This window comes from Plasmodium malariae, assembly GCF_900090045.1.
Source record: "Plasmodium malariae genome assembly, chromosome: 14".
In the NCBI taxonomy this organism is placed as follows: domain Eukaryota; phylum Apicomplexa; class Aconoidasida; order Haemosporida; family Plasmodiidae; genus Plasmodium; species Plasmodium malariae.
The window spans coordinates 1538485-1560788 of record NC_041788.1 but is presented as its reverse complement, the minus strand read 5'-3'; the positions used below and the strand labels follow the sequence as shown (position 1 = coordinate 1560788).

Below are 22304 nucleotides of genomic sequence, written 5' to 3'. Positions count from 1 at the left end.
ATTTTTCTGTTTTTATTTTTGTAGCTTATTTTGGAATTTAATTTTTTCCCTCTCATTTATTGTATTATTTGCTTTTTTCCAACACTTAAATTTATTTATTTGCTTTTTCCAACACTTACATTTATTTATTTGCTTTTTCCAACACTTACATTTATTTATTTGCTTTTTCGCAGCACTCTTATTTATTTGCTTATTTGTTTATTTAATTTTTTTTTTTTTTTGGTTATTATAATGTGCCTTTTATTTAAATTGCTTTTTTTCGTGGAATTCGTTAATTGAATTGTAATATGTTACATATTCATTATGTATATACGTATGATCTATTTTACATATGGTATGTTGAATATAAAAAGAAAAATTTTTAAGCCCTTAAAAATACCGAAAACTGCAGTTGAGGAAGAATAATTTTGCTTGATAGTTAAAGGAACAGTTGTTTTTATACATATGTATCATGTACGTGTTTGATACATATATATATATATATATATATATATATTTATTTATTTATTTGTATTATGTACGTATTTCATTTTGTGATATAAAGAAAAAAAATTGTGCATATTTACTGGCTTTATTTTTTTATTCCAGTACTTACACATTTTTGTAAATTTAATTTACGTAATAATGTATGTATATTTTTTTGGCATGTACATTATGTATACTAATATTGGTTAAGGTTATTTCCGTTCATTTTTATGAAATAAAAATTTTTGTGTTTTAAAAAGAATGAAAGATATACCTTTATTACATACATATTCACATACATATAGCTAAAGTTAACGAAAATTTTTTATGTTAGACTGGTTATAAATGTGCATGTATACGTACAGATATATGAGCAAATATATGTAAATTGAGTGTTACTCAAAATATCGTAGAGATGCAATAATAAGAAGTGTTAAGGCTCTTTATGAGCGTTAATTTTTCGAAAAAGAATTTTTTTTTCCCCCTCAATTTGCTACGTAAGCAAAAATAAGGGAGTAAATAAATAAATTAACAAATCAGTAATTTAATAAATATATATATACATATGTATACATATGTATACACATATATATGTTTATACATATATATATATATATATAAAAAGGCAGAAATTGTACACATTGGTACGACATCATCCATAGGGCTGGTATATTTGTTTCCTTCCATATTAAGAAAAAATGCCGAAGTACTACTGTGAGTATTGTGATATATATCTAACACACAGTTCCCCCGTAGGTAGAAGACAACATATTCAAGGAAGGAAACACATTAGTGCAAAAATAGAATATTTTCAAAATTTGTTAAGAGAAGAAGGGATTACTCCTCAAAACTTTTTAGGTTTCTTAGGTAACAGACCATATAACAATGCTTTGGGAAATCCAATGATGAATAATTTTATGCATGGTAATTATAATATGTATATGAAACATAACCAAATTAAGAATTTCCCACACTCCATGAGAGGTGGAAATTCATACCGATTAAATATGCCTAATAATAAATACTCAAGGGCAGGGTATCATCCACCAGGTAGTAGTAATAAGTATTATTCAAATTCGAATAATAAATACGCGAATACTTATGGTCCATCACCTAATACCGTAAATGCAAAAAATAAAATTAATAATTATGATAATAAAAATAGTTTGTTAAATGAGGTAATAGGTTCAGATGCCATAAAGAAAAACAATGGTAATGACTTAACAAATTCACATAGGTATAATGATAATAAAAATAATAATTTGAATCTCATTTTAGATAATAATCCCATGAGTGCTGATTTAAGCACTGTAAATGTTAATGCATCAAATGTAAATGAGGCGAGGTCTTGTGAAAAAGATAACATGCATATTGAGCGGGATTAGAATAAGAGATATGAGTACAATATCAAGCGCATATACAAACGGAAACACAAAAGTAGAAAAAAATGGGAATATATCAAATAATGTAACATATATGACGCAAATATAACAGCAATGACAAATAGGATCTCCCATTGGTTGTGGGCTTAAATATATTTTTTTTTTGATTGTATATAAAATGTGAACACTCCTTTTTTTTTTTTTTTTCGGTAAAAAAATAAGACAGTGTAGAGGAAACCTGAGAATTAAATAAAATCAACATGTGCAAATGTATATTCGTACGCATGGTAATTTCGCCCACATACACACAACATATATATATATATATGTATAAGGGTACGCATATGTGCGTATATAATGTGTGGTTGCCGTAGTTTATATGTTAACTTTGTTGTTTTATTCATTTTTATATTTCCCGATCTCGTTTAACGCTTCGGGCACTGTTATTTACTTTTCTCTTTGATATGTATGCTTTTGACTACGTGCAATATAATACATGTCCTAATAAAAAGGATGCACGCATATGTATTTATTTCGAAATACACATGCAAATGATATAGTTTATTTGCTTCCATTTTTTTTATTAATCATTTTAATGGTTATTTAATAAAAACTAAAAATTTTTTAAGTTCTTTTTTTTTTTCCAACTTTCATAACATTGCATTAATTCCAATAAATTTAATTTCATATAACATAATATCACTTAATACTTAAAAAAAAAAAAAAAGGAATAAGGGTCATCATAATTATGTATGAACATATGTGTATATTCTTGAAAAAAAATGTTCTACACAGATATTTATAAATATGTCCAAGAACTATTTATTGAAATTAACTACATTAGGCGTTTATAAGCCTCCGTATATGCAATATATATGTGTTTTGTGCATGTCAGTATTGTTGTCTATATGCATATTTGAAAAGTCGGAAAATTCATGAGTATATATCAACGTATTAATTAAAAAAAGTGCCTTACAATAAGTAACAGAGGAGGGGTAACGGAAAAAAAAAGGAGATGAAATTTATATTAAAAGCAGTCTTCATATGCATGTTTTGAATGCTTCTTTTCATGATGTTCTTTCAAAATGGATTGATTGACTGTACACATAAATGTGTGTCTACATAATTTACAAATAACATTTAAATTTTTTGAAGCTTCCTTCACTGTACTATTTTGTTTTGCTTTATCATTTCTTTTTAAAGATCTAATTCTGTCAACTTCCCTTTGGTTTCCTCGCGTCATTTTTTTTTTTTTTCCTGTCTTCCGTTAAAATATGGGAATAGACTCTAAATGTGTATGTATATATTCAGGTATTTGAGTGTGTAAACAATATGTATATATATATATGTATATATATATATATATATATATCTTTATATCTGCTTATATTTGCGGTGTATGAAAAAACAAATTAACACTCACTAAAATTTGAAAATAAAAAAAACTTCGATAATTAATGTAAGAAGATACAAAGCAATTAAAAAAAGGAAAATCATCTGTATTTTCTTTTTTTTTTTTTTTAAAACGAGAAAGTTAAGTGATATACGTATAACTAAAAAAAAAAAAAAAGAGAGAGAAAAAATATTCCCTTAAGAATAGTTAATATAGAATCGTATTAATTAATAATTTAAATAAAAAGGGTAAAAAAGAATTCATTCAAATTATTAGAAATGAATATTAAAAATAAAATTTAATATGGTAATATATATATTTTCCAACTTTGTAAAATTACATTTTCTTATTTTTTTTAATAACAATGAAAAGCACTAAACTTTGTTCAGCTTCAAATTGGTTCAGCTTCAAATTGGTCCAGCTTCAAATTGGTCCAGCTTCAAATTGGTCCAGCTTCAAATTGGTCCAGCTTCAAATTGGTCCAGCTTCAAATTGGTCCAGCTTCAAATTGGTCCAGCTTCAAATTGGTCCAGCTTCAAATTGGTCCAGCTTCAAATTGGTCCAGCTTCAAATTCGTTAAATTACGTTCAAATTATGAAGTGTTTATTTTAATGCACAACTGCACTACATCAGTGTTACATTTAAAATGACGTTAATGACATTCTTGACTACAATATTATTTTTTTTATAAAAAAAAAAGAGTAATAAACGACAAGAAAATAACGATAACAAAGAAATTTGTAAAATAAAATAATTTTTCCTATACTATTTTAGTTTCCCTCAAAAATGTTCGTTGCTCAAATTATTAAAAAATTTAGTAATAAAATGATTATAAAGTGAAAATATATTAAAAAAATATATTAAAAAAATATATTAAGAATGAATAAAAGATAAATTGAAAATGCAAATAAATTGAAAATACAAATAAATTGAAAATACAAATAAATTGAAAAAGCAAATAAATTGAAAAAGCAAATAAATTCAAAATGAAAATAAATTCAAAATGAAAATAAATTCAAAATGAAAATAAATTCAAAATGAAAATAAATTCAAAATGAAAATAAATTCAAAATGAAAATAAATTCAAAATATATTTAAAATAAAATAAAAACAACTCTAAGAAATACGCGATGACGAAAACAGCTCATTTTATTAGTAAAAATGTAACAAATAGAATGAAAAAGAAATTTTGAAAAGTTTCAGCCGAGCCAAGGCTATGAGGAATAAAAAAAAATAATTCAAAATGAATCAAAATAAAATGAAAAAAAAAAATGAACATAATAAATGGGGGAAAAAACAATAACAAAATAGGTGGGAAAAAAAAAAAAAATACTAATAAAATATAAGCGGATATAAATTAAATGATAAAAAATAAAAAATAAATGAAACAAAAACATAGAAATAAGGAACAAAACATACGAACGATACACCCATTCACATTCATATATTTTGCCAGAAAGACAATAAAAAAAAAAAAAAAAAATGCAAAAACAACAAATGAGATGGATAGTACACTTCTTCCCCGTGAGAAAACAGTTACTGCGATTTAATGACTCCTTTTTAAGTAAGGAAAAGCCTTAATACTATATGCCTTGGAGGATAAAGAAATATAAATTCTATGAATAAAGTCATACAGCTCATTGTAGTCATTCGTATAGTGCGCGAATTGCGCTCCTTGTAGGTATTCTTTACCAATTTCGTAGTAAATTAATTCTTTCTTTTTTTTTTTTTTGTTCTTATTCTTCTTTGAACTATGTCTTTTTTCTCCTTTTTCTTTATCATTACTATATTCTTCTTCTTTTGTTACTTTTATTATCTTTTTCAGCTCATTCAGCTCATGTTTGTCTTTTGTTTTTCTATTTTCTTTTTGTTTATTTTCACTCATGCTTGTGTGTGATGTATGTTGTATATTTTCTTCACGTACTATTATTTTTTTTCTGGAAAATGTGGACAACTTAGGAATTAAAGACCTCTTTTTGAACTTTTTCTTGTCCATTTTTATTACACAAAAATCATTTGATGAATATTGACGATTTTTTCCATTTTTTTCATTTTTATTTTCTGTACAGTCATTTTTCATGTATTTTTTACATACATCTTCATTCTTCCATGTGGCGTGTTCGTTCTTGTTTTTTTTTTCGTAGTCACTTCCCATATATTGCTCAAACACATCGTCATAATTATAACTGTCTTCCCGCTTACAAGCATACGCTTCTTCGCCTCTCTCAGCATAATAATTATGTTTAGTATGACTATAATTAGAATTATTGTTCTGATACGAAGTGCCCCATATTTTAATGTTCTCTGTAGTCTTTTCATTAGTTACATTATTGTCACGTAATTTTTTTTTTTTTTTTTTTTTTTTTTTTCTGTACTTTTTATATTTTGCTTTCTATCTTTTTCGTAATTAGAATCAAGTTTTTCATAGTTGTTTTTTGTGTTATCGTTAAAAAAGACACTTTTAATTGAATCCAGAAAAAAAATTTTCTTTTTGTTTTTATTACTATTTCGACTTTTGTTTCTGATTCGGCTTCTATTCCTTTCTCTGTTTCTGCTTCTACTCCTTTTCTTGCTTCGATTGTCACTCCCTTCTGTTACATTTTTGTCCTTCTCAAAATTGGTAAACGGTAAAAACATGTTAATTATTTTATTTTCCTTTTTTTGAGAATAATTTGAAAAACTGTAATCTTCATCTTTTTCTTTTAAATATTGCTTAAGCACATGTATGGGGTTTGTGTTGAACCAATTATAAGCCTTAACTTTGGAAAGGCTTTTGTAGTTTGTGGAACTTGCTTTTTTTGTTTCATCTACAGCAGTATTTATAAGATTATAAAATAAAAAATATATTACAGTATGACAAAGAACGATTAGGGGAAGAATTAACAGGTTTATGCTGTATGTTCTCCAGGCCCAGTAAAATGGTAGTACTGCAAGGATTCCTACAAAGATAAAATTGATCATATATATTTTTACATGAAAGAGTAAAAAATAAAAAAAAAATAAAAAAAATGAACAGTGTTAAACTTCATATACGCCTAGTGTGTAGTTGTATGTTTACACACGATGCACTGCTAACTGGGCATATATAAACTCGTTCATGCTGACCAGTCGGAATAGACCAAAATATCATAACCGCATCGAAGAGAAAAGTGCTGTGGTAGTAGGTAACTTTCGTTTCTCGAAGAAATAAATAGGTATCTCTATATTTAATGAATAGATATGATAAAAAAAGAATTAAAAAGGTAAAAGAAGTGCTATACTTATCGTGCGTAAAAAAAAATAATAGCAAAGTAGAAGTAAAACTGAGTACAATTTCACTATATCTGTAGTGTAAATTGCACGGAGGACATTGAATAAGCTGTTCTGCTTTTTTTATACTAGTATTTGAACAAAATAATATTTGTATTGATTTATATATAAAGGGTAAAATGTACATGCCAAAAATAGAAAAGATAGTTGGAAATAAAGAAATTAATGGCAAAATATTATAATTTAATGATCGACCTAAGGAATATTCTTCTCCTAAAATAATATTATTCTTTTTTAAATGATTAAATAATTGACTAGAAAAAAAAGATCTTATTTTATTATCTCCTCCAGAATTACTTAAATGTGTTATTAACACGTTCAGTAAAAAATGAAATATTTGAAAAATACTATTAACATAAAATATAAATGCATCTGTAGATTGTTTCTTGGCAAATTTCATAAAACTACCAAACAATGTTGTTAAAAATGTTACAAGAAAATTTCCTAATCCTATAAATATACCTAATACAAGTGATATAATAACGTTAAATAATACTTCATGTCTTTTTGGTTTTTCCATAATACTGGCATGATGAAGGGCGAATATAGCATATGGCCCATAAAAAATTATGCTACATATAATAATTATAAAAAAAAGGAAAATTATAGATATGGCTATTTTTACAATTATTATTTCTAGTTTATAGTCTGGTATATTTTGCCAGTGTATATCTGTCGGTTCGACATCGTACTTTTCCACCACAAATGTGTTTTCATTAATATGAAATTTGGTCAAGAAATCGGATATCACATTTGCTGATTTGTTCCCTGCGTAGGATGGCATATCGCTCATGTATACTGATTTATCTCGTACATTTGAAGATTTATCTTCGACATTTGCATATTCATTTTGTCCATTTTTCCGTTCTACTTCCGTCTCATCCGCATATGCGCGTGCATGTACGACCCCTCTGGTATGCGCAAAATTTTCGGTCCCATTTAATCTGTTTTGTGGGTGAGAATACAACTGGGGTAATAGTAAATCGTACGGATAAGTACACGTCCTTCTTATCTTATTTGTAGAAAATATCTTTTTAAACAGGTTATATAAAAAGGAAATATTACAAGAACCTTTTTTATTCATCTTTTCCATTTTGTATTTATTTATTAAATCATAGGCTTCATTTAAATCGTTCACATGATTAAATATTACAAAAGCATTACCACAACGTTTTAAGTTATGTATAAATTTTATATCATTTGTTATATCTTTTTTTAAAAAAAGGCTTTCTTCATTTGATATAAAAAGTGGAACATATTTCTTTTTCTTTAAACATTTTCTATATTTATTTTTCGAATTTTCTGAAATGCTTTCTCTCATTGAACATAATTCCATTATTTTACTTGACATTTCTTTGAGAGCACGATCTTCAATTTTGAATTTTCTTTGACTATTTGCTTTTTCTAAATAGGTTTGTTTGGTCGTTTTAGGGTATGGCCATGTATCAATTTTTATAAGGGACCCCCTGCCCGTACGCTTGCCGTTCTCGATTCTAGCATTGCTACCACTGCTACAGCTGCTCGTACCGCCGTTGCTATAACGTCCTTTGTTAACACCGCCCCCGTTGCACACCTCCTCCTTCCACCTAACACTAGAAATTTTTTCTTCACCAGTTTGCACTACTACTTTGCGTATTCTGCCCCCACTAGCAATCTTTGTGCGCCTTTTTGTGCTACTTAAACTTGTGCTGAGAAATTTATGCTGCCTATAATTTTGGTAAGAAACGCCCTTTCTTGGTAGAAGGGGAGCTTCTGGACCTAAACCTTGTTCTTCTCCCATTACAGGATGATATTCGTGGATCAGGTTTTTACTGTTGGATAATATTTTATCGTGAATCTGTTCGCTGATGCTTACGCTTCCACTGCTGCCACTCATATCGCTTCCTCCACTTTCTCCGCTTACACACCCCGGGTCGACGCTGGGGAAGAAAAGACTCGCCCCATTTTCTGCCTTCCACTCGTGGTAGTTCCTCTTAACTTTCATTTTGAAATCCTCCCACTCGATTTGTTCATCAATCAAATTGAAAACTTTTTCTTTTTCATGATAAAAGTGATGACACCATGAAATACCTACGATTTTTTTATTTATTAGTTTTTCAAAAAAAAATTTTATTTCTTGTTCAGAAATATGACTAGGTAGATCCGATATGGAAAGAGCAAAGTCCCGCATATTTGAAGAATTGTTAATCTCAAAGTGTGCAAAAAGTTTTTGTTTATATATAAACACAAATGTGATTATCATACATATAATGTATCGTATAAAACAAATTATGATAGCATATTCTTTAAAGCGTGTTACCATATTAAACATATCTAATTTCATCCAATCTAAACTTCTAATATCTATTAGGCGAGAAATATTACGGTATATATATTTTTTTAAATATGAACAATTTTCAAAAGATTTTGTTGATTCAATATTTCGGTATGATTGTATAAGTTCACTGAAAGGTAAATAAACTTCGAACAAAGTAGTTAAGATAAAAAGGATGGAAAGAAAACTCAAAAATGTAATAAACCTAAAATATAGCATAAGTCCTACACCACCAATATCTGTCTTCGATACTTGTATACTTAAAGGATATAATGGATTACCATGTATTTTGTTATTTCTAAATTTTGATAAAGTTCTATGTTGATAAGCTAATTTTAATAATAAAAAATTTATCTTATTTGTATTTTTATAAAAATATATACCAAAGAATAAGAGAAGAAGGAATATTAACAAAAGAAAAATATTACAACTTATAATAATCACTTCTTCATATACTAATATACATTTTCTTCCATCTTTTGATAATTTATATCCTTTCATACATTCTAGACATATATTAGGTAAATTTTCTGTAATATTTAAAAAAAATTTAGAAGATTGTTTTACTCCACTTCGAATACACATTATACATCCGGATATTAAGCAAGGCAAACACTTTTTTGTTTCTTCATCTGCATAATTTAGTATAGGATTGTACAAAGAACATCTTTCCTTAGTTGTACATATACCTATACACTTCCACACATCGTTATAGCTGATAAAGGGGCATGCCTCAGGACATTCAAAATCTTTACTACCATCAATGAAATAAGGTTCATCACAAAATATGCTCATTTTACCTTCTTCTCATGCGTCATATGTATAATTTTTTCACAAGATGGACAACCCAGGTGCTAACTGCTACTCGGCTTTTTGTGGTTCTACCACAGGGGCAAGCGTTCACAAGCATATAAATGTGTGCGAACATATATATATGGGCATTTATATGCATTTATGTGTGTATATTTACATATATATATATATATATTTGCGTGCACATATTACATCTTTACACAATTTTGCGCATGAACATGCACATATTTACACTTTTGCGCAATAATATGTACCTATTTACACTTTTGCGCAATAATATGTACCTATTTACACTTTTGCGCAATAATATGTACCTATTTACACTTTTGCGCAATAATATGTACCTATTTACACTTTTGCGCAATAATATGTACCTATTTACACTTTTGCACAATAACATTTACATATTTATACTTTTGCACACTTATAAGTACATATTTACGTGTGTGTATGCTAACTGCGCGACTTCGAATAATATATGCACCCTTTGTAGTGAGGAAGGAGTTGAGAAAGTGATTTCGATGAATATATAAACCCACGTATTCACATGTACAAATGCACCCCCGTAATAAATACACAAGAATAATTAGTACGAAGCAAAAGATTGTTTTGCAATCATGTAACTTGAAAGAGTGTTAAATATGCTAATCTTATTTAAGAATATATCCCATGTGTGCATAGTGTAAAATTAAAAAGAAATGGTTTATGATATTAGCAATTACAAAAAAAAAAAAAAAAAAAAAATGAACATAACATATTATAAAAATGCACATGTATACTTGTACATATGTATGTATATATACATACACATATGCGTACACACACACATGCATACTTACATACGTACATAAAAAATGGAAAATTTACCAATTTATTATTTTCCTAATTCTTATATACCACTTTACGTAAGGATACACGCACACACACCAGTACAGCTTTATGCTACTTGTTCATTTGCTCATGAAACATGAATGAGGAAAAAGTACATATGTGGGTACGTACCTTCGCTTAAAATAGGAGGAAAAAGTATTAATGAAAAATCTTTACTCGAATCAACCTTTCTGACAATAATTCTATCTAGCATAATTATATATTGAGAGAAAGGAGAAAAAAAAAAAAAAAAAATTGGAACATAAAATGAAACATAAATTGGAACAAAATGAAAGAAAAAAGGCCATAATTATATAATATGAAAAAAATTGTACTCATGTATATATTTATGTATATGTTATACCATATAAGTCATCAATTCCAATGCGAAATTTCGCGTTAATTTTTTGCATTTTGACCATTTTTTTCCGTGTAAGTGCAAAAATTTTATTTAAAAAATTCTCTCTTCAGTAAAGGGGGAAGTATTTATTGCTGAAACGAGATACGCACATATATTCACATATATATGTATACGTATGTGAATGTTAATATAAATGTATATATATATATATATATATGTGCATATATATTCAAAAGGATACAATATATATCGTAAGTTCCTTTTTCAGAAAAAATCTACTTTTTACTTTTGATGCACCAAAAAGACAAAAAAAATTAACAAAAAATTAAAACTATCATATGCAATTCCCCAATGCACTCGATCGTACAGTTTTCCAGAACAACACAATAAAACTGTTAAACTGCTTGAAGAAAAAATATAATTTTAGGCATACACATTCTTTTGAATATACAAAATTGCCTTACTTTAAAGTTCGTACAGGGAAAAGGCGGAGAACTCTATTTTTGTCATCATATTTGGAAATAACAAAAATTTCTTAATTATCCTGGAATGTAATATTATAAGATTATATTATTTTCCTTAAAAATTTACTTACATAAGCGGTGTTTATTTACCTCACAACGTTTGGGCATAGCTTTTATATTTCAAAGAAAAGAATCGTGTTCGCAGTGCTGCCGTTTCATTTTACGCTGCTTAATATTACGCTGCTTAATATTACGCTGCTTAATTTTACGCTGCTTAATTTTATATTGTTTAATTTTTTTTTTTTTTTGTAAAAGTATACACATACTTTTATAATTTTACTCTTATGAATATTCTCCCATAATGCTTCGCACGTATTATACAAATGAATATAATGAAGAGAAGGGTACACATCAAGCGAAATGAAGAAAACATTCGGCTTAAAAATATGATATAAAAATAAATAAAACCAATTGAAAAACAATGGAAATTTACAATCGTGCAAATTTACAAATTCTAAATTTATAATAAAAATATAGTTAATTCGATTCTCCTAGTAATAGGGTAATATATATACGCATATACATGCCTAGATACATATCTATGTACAAATATATAAATATGGTTCAAAGTTATGCTATATAGCATATATTTATAAATGGCTATATTATGTAAATACAAAAAAAAAAAAAAAAAAAAAAATACCCAAAAAAATTACACTAATAAAAAAATTTAAAAACAACTATAAAACAAAATTAAATAAGCCAAATATGAAACATACACGCGCACATGTATATATATATATATATACATACATACATACATACATACATACATACATACATACATACATACATACATACATACATACATACATACATACATACATACATACATACATACATACATACATACATACATACATACATACATACATACATACATACATACATACATACATACATACATACATACATACATACATGTATACATGTGTAATTGTGTATGTTTACCCATATAAAGTCAATCATTTCATTTAAAAATATCATGAGAGGGGTGGTAATGAATAATGTACAAAAAAAAAAAAAAAAGCGGGATACAGAAATGTGCGCAAAATAAAACAGATAACTATAAAGGCATACACTAGTTTGTACATATGTATATGTATACATGTATATGCGTATATGTATACATACACAATAACACGTATATGTAAAGGAATACATATTATATATCCTTGTAACATTAAAACATATACATTCAGTAAATCAAAAATAAAATAAAAATTGTGAAACAAATATGGTAGAGAAAAAATAACGTCGGGAAAAAATTAATTAAGGAAAAAATAAAAAATGGAAAAACAAAATACGGAAAAATAAAATGTGGAAAAAATAAAGCTCCTCTGATTCCTCTCCTCTTCTGCAAATAATCAAAAATGCAGATTAAAATTATTTACTTATATAAGTTCCTATACATATCATCCGCTAAAGAATTAGTGTAACTGGGTGAATCTTTATTTTTTGTATTTGATATAATATTCTGAAGGGAGAATGGGTTTTTATCCGATACAGTAACAGGTGAAAAATCTGAGTTATACATACTATTATTATTATTATTATTGTTCTTATTATTAATATGCGTGTTACCATCATTCTTCCATGTTTTTAGCTCATTTATATTATTGTGCTTACAATAGCTAAACAAGTTGTTCATATTTGAATCTAGTGGGTCTAGACCACAATTATTAATATTATTCATATTATTATTACTATTCGATTTGCTCATATGACTACTGTTTAACATAAAAGAAGTGATATTTTTATTATTCGTGTTATAATTCTTATTATTATCGTAAAGCATTTTTCCATTTATCATATTTTGTTTACTTAACGCATATGGATTTGTCCCCAATGAGTATTGGTTGTATAATGAATTGGAATTATTACTTTGAGGAAAACTGGGATTTAACGAATTCCTTTTGTTCAATATATATAATCTATTGTTCATACTGTTTTGATGAGTGTTACTAGGAAAATTCAAATTGTTAAAGTAATTTAAGTTGTCCACAATATTATTATTACTATGACTACTACGATTATTATGACTGTATCTACTTTTGTCATTGTGTGCGGAACTAATGCCGCTATCAAACGGATCGTACGCATGCAAGCTTACTTTATTACTATTACAATTACTAATGTTATTATTTCTACTACTGCTAGTACTACCATTTATATTGTTACTGTATTTGACTTTATTTAATTCCATCTCATCACTCATTTGCATGTTAAAGTTATTTGAAAAATTCCTACTACTTTTGAAATGCATAGGATTAAAATCGTCCAGCGATAAGGGATTATTATTAAGATTGACTAATTCATTATTTGGAGTGTTCATATATTTTGAATTACTATAATTATCATTAGTAAAATGCGGATGATCAAAAGATAAATTATTAGTATGACTTATATTATTATTACTGACTGCGTTAAAATCGCTAAAATTATTATCATTCATCTGATTATAGTTTATATGACTACCAGAACCATTATTATTATCAAAATCTTGAAAATTGCTATCCAAGATACTACAGTTTTTAGTAAAATCTGAACTGTTCAAGTTATTTGAATTCATAATTCCCATCATACCAGGGGTGGTATGATCATAATAATCATTTAGACAAAAATCATCATCAAAGTCATCATTGGATTCGACACTTTTTTTTTTCTTTTTACTATAATATTTATCTTTATTACTATGATTATTACTACTATTACTGTTATATTTATCTTTTTTTCTGTCCCTATCACTACCTCTATCTTTTTCTCTATCCTTTTCTCTATATTTTTCTCTTTCTTTTTTTTTTTTCTTTTCTCTTCTTGATTTTCCCTCATATGAATATGAGGAACTATTATCATCATTTGAAAGTTCTTCTACATATTTTTTGCTTGATGAATGTCTACTTTTTGATTTTCCTTTTTTATCATGATGGTGGTGATGATGATGATTATTTGACTTTCGACTATGTTTATTATTATAATAATTGTTATAATTACTACTATTATTGTTATTATAACTTGAAGAAGCATCCCCAAATTTGCGCTCTAATTTTTGAACATCATAATAGCTTATAGAATCTTCTCCAATCTTTTTTTTGTGTTTACTTTTATATGAACATTTATCACATAAAAATTCATAATTATATGTATCAACAAACGTTGATTTTCCATTATTACAATAATTACATCTTTCTCTTGAGGATATGAAAAATAATTTTTCTACAGCTAAAGCTTCTTCATATTCTCTTTCTGATATCCCCAACTGTGTAGCTGTTGACATTTTCTCCTTTTATTTTTGATTTTTACAATATTTTTGAAAGGTAAATGCGTGCGTTATGGTATGATATATTATGTTATGGTATGTTATATTATGTTATGTTAAGCTATGATATATTAAGCTATGATATATTAAGCTATGATATATTAAGCTATGATATATTAAGCTATGATATGTTAAATTATGATATATTAAGCTATGATATATTAAGCTATGATATGTTAAATTATGTTAAAATATTATATATATATTAAAAAATATATATATATATTAAAATATATATATATATATATGTGTAATTTAAAAGCATAAGTAAAAGTCTATATTCTTTTATGCGTTATTGCTTTAAATGTTATGAACATAAAAAGGAGGTATAAAAAAAAAAAAAAAAAAGGGAATAAAAATAAATCTTTTTTTTTTTACTTTTTTTTCACCTAAAATTTTTAAAATTTTTAAATGGAAAAACATGCATAAAAAATGCTATCATTTATTCTGTGCGAGGGGAATATACGTGTGCATATACATATATGTATATACATATATATGTATATATAATATATATATTATATGTGTATATGCATAAGAGTATGTATAATATATATTATAAAAGGAAATGCGCATGATTATGTATAATATACATTATAGATAGTCATGCGCATAGGAGTCAAATATACACGCACATATAATATTATGCGCATATGTATATTTATAAAATTCGTTAATTACACTCCTTTATTAATAATAGATATAATTTTAAATTTCCGTAAATTTTTGCGAATTATTAAAATATTATAAGAGGAAATATCTGGCATATATATATAAAGGTTTAAAAAAAAAAAAAAAATATAATTATTTTATGTGTGTATATATATTCTTATTATATAGTCCCCTCCTCTCCATTTATGCGTATTTAAAATAATATACCAAAAAAAAAAAGAAAAAAAAAAGGTGAAAACAAATATAAAAAAAATTATATCTTAATTTTGTTACAGTTATTTATTTGTATTAATGTTCTTAAATAAACTATTTTTCATAAAAATATACAAAAAAAAAAAAAAAAATATATATATGGATGAACGTATAAATAAATGAATAAATAAACGAACAAAAGAATTAACAAATAAACGAACAAACGAATAAACGAATAAACGAACAGAAGAACAGACAAACAAACGAACAGACGAAGAAAAGAACAGACGAATAAATGAACAAACGAACAAGTGAACTGATAAATAAATGAATGAAGAGAACTGATAAATAAATGAATGAAGAGAACTGATAAATAAATGAATGAAGAGAACTGATAAATAAATGAATGAAGAGAACTGATAAATAAATGAATGAAGAGAACTGATAAATAAATGAATGAAGAATAAAAATGCATATGAAAAAATACTCAAGAACGAATGGACAAGTGAATAATTAAAATTATTCACAATCATGTATGTAATGTATAATCTCAATACGATTCCATTTAACTACAAAAAATCTCTTATGTACATAAATATACATATATATCTGTAAATATACATATATATCTGTAAATATACATATATAACTGTAAATATACATATATTTATAAATAAATAAATATATATATATATATAACAAAAAAACAGATGAAAAAAAAAAAAAACATATATACGTAACAATTCTATTCGATTTTCTTTTTTTTTTTTTTTTGAAATAAACACTTTTGTTTAGTATGTATAGAATTATGTTAAAAAAAAAAATTTTAAAGAATCATGTAATTTTTATAAAAAAGGGATAAGGAAAATACACATGAGTTTTTGAGGATTTTATTCAAATTAAAAAAAAAAAAAAAAAATTATACATCATATAATATGGGGTATATATATATGAATACATATATAATTTATTCATTTGCATATGAGTTTATACATCTATATATAAATAACTATATATATATATATAGTTATATATACATATATATATTCTTTATATATATGCATTATACACATAGATATATATTTTTTTGTATTTATAATATATATAAATATATATATATGTATGTAGGCATTTGTAAAGCAATATACGCATACATAAACATGTATATGTACATAAAAAAATATATATGAGCTCTTACAAACTGGTACACGCCCATACAAACATGTATACGTATTTATAAACATGTATATGCATTTATAAACATGTACAAGCACATATAAACATATATATATATCAATTTATACTTATGCATTTATTCAATCAGTATTATGAATAATATGGATCATAGCGAAAGAAAAAAAGTGTTTACGTGTTAAAAAAATATATTTCATATAAAAGTATATTATAATTATATATCTGTTTATATAATATTATGATATTCTCTAATATATTATTTTTATGCATATATGTATATATATAAATATATACGTATTTATATACATAGTAATATCATATATGTTATAAAAAAAAAGCCTCTATAAAATAGGTATGTTTATTTGAATGATTTAAAATGTAAGACCATTTTAAAATTTTTAAATTACAGTATATGAATAAATATATATATATATATATATAAATACGTATAATTTATTTACATATATAGAAAAAAAAAAAAAATATATGGATATTTCTTCTATTAAAAATACAAATTTTTACATGTTAATATGTATATATATTTATTTATTCTATATAATATATAATTATATATATGAATAAATTAAAGTTCCTATATAATTATTATTATACTACAATAATAATAAAAAAAGAGAAAATTGTATTATTTTAAAAAAATAGAATATAGAAAAAAAAGAATATTTTTTTTTTTTTGTATAAAGCAACATGCTTCTATACCCCAAAAAAAAAAAAATATATGATACTGCAATTAGAAAAAAAGTATAAAAAAGAATATACTTTATGTTCAATAAAAAATACGACATACAAAACATAAAATATAAAGTACAAAATACATATATGTACATGTATAATATATATATATATATATATGAAAAAGCAAATAAATACAAATAAATACAAATAAATACAAATAAATACAAATAAATACAAATAAATACAAATATATACAAATATATACAAATATATACAAATATATACAAATAAATACAAATAAATACAAATAAATACAAATATATACAAATATATACAAATATATACAAATATATACAAATAAATACAAATATATACATAATATAAAATATTTCATATGTATAATAATATTTTTTACATATTTCACTAAAATTTTTTTCATTTTATGTATTTTTATTTTGATAACAGTCTTGTTCTTTTGTAAAACAGGATTTCCTTAAGATTTAATCAAATTTTTTTGAAAATTGTATATTATTATTTTTATTATGTAAATATACCTATTTTATATACAATATCCCAAGCATCATATGAAATTAACAAAATTATTTTATTGTAATAAAAATTATTTTTTTACATATTCTTATTTGTAATAATTGTATTTTCTTCAATATTGAATAATAATTTATTTTAGTTTATATTTAGCGAACAATTAATTTAAATGGAAAAAAAAAAAAAACAAAAAAAGACTTAAGTTTAACAAGAATGAAAAATAATTTTATTTTTTTATTATTCCTTGTTTTTTTGCTGGTATTGAAAGAGAGTGACAACAAAAATATTATATAAATATACATATACTTAAACCATATATATATGTATGTAAATATATACATATGATGTAGATTTTTTTTTTTTTTTTTTTTATCCTTTGGTATACAGTAACCATTAATAAAAATGAAATAATATAAAGATTCTCGTAATTGTTATTTATTATTATTTTTTTTTTTCATATACAGTTCGACAAAATAAGCATAATATAACAGGTCGTATAATTAACAAAATTATTTATGTCCAACTTTACGGTACGTATGCTATGTACGTAATATATATATGCAAATATGTATATTGTAGTCGTTCTTGTGTGAAAATTATTTTTGCTTGTTTATTTCTTCCTAGTTTTACTTAGGTTTATCATAAATACATATATACGAAAGTTATAAGGATATTATATCTTTCAAAGTATTCTGCTTACATTTCTTTGTTTTGCTCAACCATAAGAAGAGGAGACAATCATTTGTTCTATTATGTAACAATTTTGGCATTTCAGTAGTATAAACTTTATATGGATCTTTTTGAGCTGAAAAATTGGAAGTATTTCGTTCGAATGTGTAAATGCATGTACGTACGTATACATACGTACACTACATATGCATATATATACATATTTACTATATTTTTTCCCCAACGCTTCTTGTAATAACTTGAATATGGCAAGTCCATAACCCCAATTGTGTGGTTCATTAACAATAATACCCACATTTCCACTGTTTGATTAATTATATAAAATACTAATTAATTTTAAAACTAAGCAAATAACGCATTTATTCGATTTTTTTTTTTTTTTTAAATGAAGATTAAAGACAAATTATGAATAAGAAAAAAAAAAGAAAAAGAATGATCACTTTACCAACGTGAAAAAGAATAATAAAATATTTATGTTCGGTTATGCAAGGATAAAATATTAAGTGTATATCTATTAATAGCAACGGAACTAACTAATTATATATAATTACAGAATAAAAAATTAACAAAAATATATTTTAAGAATATAAAACTGAAAAAATTTTAACTCCCTTGAATTTAATGAAAATCAAAGAATTTATGGAGCATAAGGGGTATGTTTACCATACGTGGTACACACATTTATGTATATGTGTATATACATATATATATATGCACTTATACTTATGCACGTACACATATGCACATGTTTAGAGAAATTTAACAAAATGTTGATCAAATAAGAGTGTTCTTCATAAAAACACCGATGTTTGTATTGTGCTTTCATATAGTGCACAGCGGAAAAAGCCAGCACAAATATTATCGCTGTTACAACTGACAAAAATGATTTTACACTTCCGAACAATTATTTCTTATTAAGGTAGAGGGAATATATTAAACACTGTACTTCTCCTTACTTGACAGTAATTGTATGTAGGTATGCATATGCTGGTCTTTCCATACAATGCACATAATCACATGAGAATACCTGCGCAATCCATGAATGTGTTTAAGATGATGCGTGTGCCATGTGTGCATCTTGCAAGGAGATTTAATAGTAGCACAAGGAAGGCGCTTTTCCAACATAAGTTATTTCTTTTGATTATTTTCCTTTTTTTGTAAATCTTTTTTTTTTTTTTTTTGTTGTTGTTGTTGTTGTTGTTGCACTTGAAAAATAATATCTTCGAATTTTAATTTGACTTGATCGTTTTTATGATTTCCTAAAGTTGCGGTATTTTTTGATTTATATCTTTTGGCTAATTCTCTTGCTCTTCTTTTAAGATTTGCAATTTTAATATCTATATCATTTACACCATTAGTTGTTGAAGACATTAATTCTTTTTTTTTTTCTTGAAATACTTTTAAGCATCCAGCTAAGCCACCTTGGCCTTTAAAAGTAAGTGTTCTTGTGGCTCTTCTCACAAAAGGTACGTAATTCGTTTCGTTATCATTTTCTGCAGATTCGTTATTATTTTCTTCTATGCATTTTCCTTTTTCTTCTTTTTCATTATTCTTATGTGTATATTCAATTCTATATATATCGTCAAAATTTACTTTTGTCTTCTTCTTCATTATTTCATTATTTTCTTTATTTTCTTCCTTTCCATCATCGCTCCCTCTTTCTATTGTGTTAATTGAATTTATATGATCAGATCTTGTGAAACTACGACTTAACAAATTTTCTAACAACGTAGAACTATCTTTTTTAGAAAATGACATGCTGCTAGTAGACTGGTTTAACAAGCTATTAATTTTTTCACTTAGCTTATTTGAACCTTGTGAACAATATGAACTAATTGAGTTAAAAGAATTCTTTTTTTCCATCTGTTCCATCATTTTTTCTTCTTCCTCAGTTGCACCTTCCTTACCCGGGGGGTCATCCTTCACATATGCTTTTTTACTACCACAATTTTGACCCCTATCATTTCTTTCGCTTCTTTTGCTCCTTTCGCTTCTTTTGCTCCTTTCGCTTCTTTCGCTTCTTTCGCTTCTTTCGCTTCTTTCGCTTCTTTCTCTTCTTTCGCTTCTTTCGCGTCTTTCGTTTCTTTCGCTTCTTTCGCTTCTTTCGTTTCTTTCGCTTCTTTCGCTTCTTTCGCTTCTTTTGCTCCTTTCACTTCTTTCACTTCTTTCACTTCTGTTACTTCTTATGCTTCTTTTGCCCTCCCCTACTACATCTGTTTTCTCATAATTATAGTAATAATCATTGGTATAATTTTTATACTTGTCATACTGCATTATACCTTGTGTGTCATCATTATTGTAAATATCATCAAACTTGTTTTCATAGTAATGCTTGGTGTTTTCATCGTGTACCATACCTTTTTCATCATATACCATACCGTTATCATCATATACCATACCGTTATCATCATATACCATACCGTTATCATCATATACCATACCATTATCATCATATACCATACCGTTATCATCATATACCATACCATTATCATCGTAGTATATGCCATTCTCGTCGTAATACACCCCATTGTTCTCATCGTAATATAAATTACTATACTCATTGTAATATAAATTATTATCGTCGCAGTCATTTGCATCATTATTATCATCGTAATGTTTATAATCGTTAGGGTCCTGATATGCACCATAGTCGTCATCCCTCACACATCTTTCACCTTCCTTATCGGCATAATAGCCATGATCATTTAAGTAGCTATTTTCTAAGTCATAATTTTCTAACCGATCTTCCTCGTTATGTTCATAAAAACTGTTTGACATTTCATCGGCTAGTATGTTATTTTGATTTTTATAATATTTTATGTCATTTCTAAAATAATATAACTTGTTATTATTACCTTTAATATTAGAATTTTTAAAATCTCCTCTTAAGTTCTTCTTTGTTGAACTTACTGTATAATCAAAAGCAGTTGAAAATTTTTTTAATTTTTTTGCGTAATTGTTATTACTGTTCATTATTTTTTGAGGTAAGCTATTATTATTTAGCTTATTCCAATTGTTTACATCATCATAACGATCATATTTGTAAGTATTCTCCTTTTCACATTTATCTTCATTTTTCTGTCCATTTTTGTTTCCATTTGTGTCATCATTTTCATATTCAGCATGCACTGAATCGGCGAATTCCTCTACACCATTCTTTGTGATATGTGTATCTGTCGTTTCGAAATTTTCATTATTTTCATTATTTTCATTATTTTCATTATTTTTATTATTTTCATTATTTTTATTATTTTCATTATTTTTATTATTTTCATTATTTTTATTATTTTCATTATTTTTATTATTTTCATTATTTTTATTATTTTCATTATTTTCATTAATTCTGTTATTGTTTTTGTTTCTGTATGTGTTTCTGTATGTGTTTCTGTATGTGTTGCTGCGTGCGTTGCTGTATGTGTTGCTGCGTGCGTTGCTGTATGTGTTGCTTCGTATGCCGCTGCTCACGTTGCTGCTTTTATTCTTGTCTTCCTTTTCGTTTTCATTATCTACGTACTCTTTCCATGTTCCTGATAAAACATCGAAGTACCACCATTTCGTATTCGTCAT

General features: G+C 25.7%; 5 protein-coding genes across 5 annotated transcripts; 1 reads left to right on the top strand and 4 right to left on the bottom strand.

Annotated features, from left to right (window-relative positions):
- Positions 1 to 1163: 1163 nt before the first annotated feature.
- PmUG01_14043500 (RNA-binding protein (U1 snRNP-like), putative) lies at positions 1164 to 1850 on the top strand (the record flags this gene model as incomplete). Its single annotated transcript, XM_029007998.1, has 1 exon — positions 1164 to 1850. One exon carries the CDS (start codon positions 1164 to 1166, stop codon positions 1848 to 1850), a length of 687 nt encoding a protein of 228 aa, XP_028864332.1.
- A 1024-nt stretch (positions 1851 to 2874) lies between these two features.
- On the bottom strand, positions 2875 to 3090 carry PmUG01_14043400 (conserved Plasmodium protein, unknown function; the record flags this gene model as incomplete). Its single annotated transcript, XM_029007997.1, has 1 exon — positions 2875 to 3090. One exon carries the CDS (start codon positions 3088 to 3090, stop codon positions 2875 to 2877), a length of 216 nt encoding a protein of 71 aa, XP_028864331.1.
- A 1696-nt stretch (positions 3091 to 4786) lies between these two features.
- PmUG01_14043300 (conserved Plasmodium protein, unknown function) lies at positions 4787 to 9658 on the bottom strand (the record flags this gene model as incomplete). The annotated part of the gene is given in 3 exon segments (XM_029007996.1): positions 4787 to 5587; positions 5602 to 6179; positions 6346 to 9658. The coding sequence occupies 3 exon segments, from the start codon at positions 9656 to 9658 to the stop codon at positions 4787 to 4789; spliced, it is 4692 nt and encodes a 1563-aa protein (XP_028864330.1).
- Positions 9659 to 12821: 3163 nt separating this feature from the next.
- On the bottom strand, positions 12822 to 14708 carry PmUG01_14043200 (conserved Plasmodium protein, unknown function; the record flags this gene model as incomplete). The annotated part of the gene is made up of 1 exon (XM_029007995.1): positions 12822 to 14708. The coding sequence occupies one exon, from the start codon at positions 14706 to 14708 to the stop codon at positions 12822 to 12824; it is 1887 nt and encodes a 628-aa protein (XP_028864329.1).
- Positions 14709 to 19865: 5157 nt separating this feature from the next.
- On the bottom strand, positions 19866 to 22304 carry PmUG01_14043100 (conserved Plasmodium protein, unknown function; the record flags this gene model as incomplete). The annotated part of the gene is made up of 1 exon (XM_029007994.1): positions 19866 to 22304. One exon carries the CDS (start codon positions 22302 to 22304, stop codon positions 19866 to 19868), a length of 2439 nt encoding a protein of 812 aa, XP_028864328.1.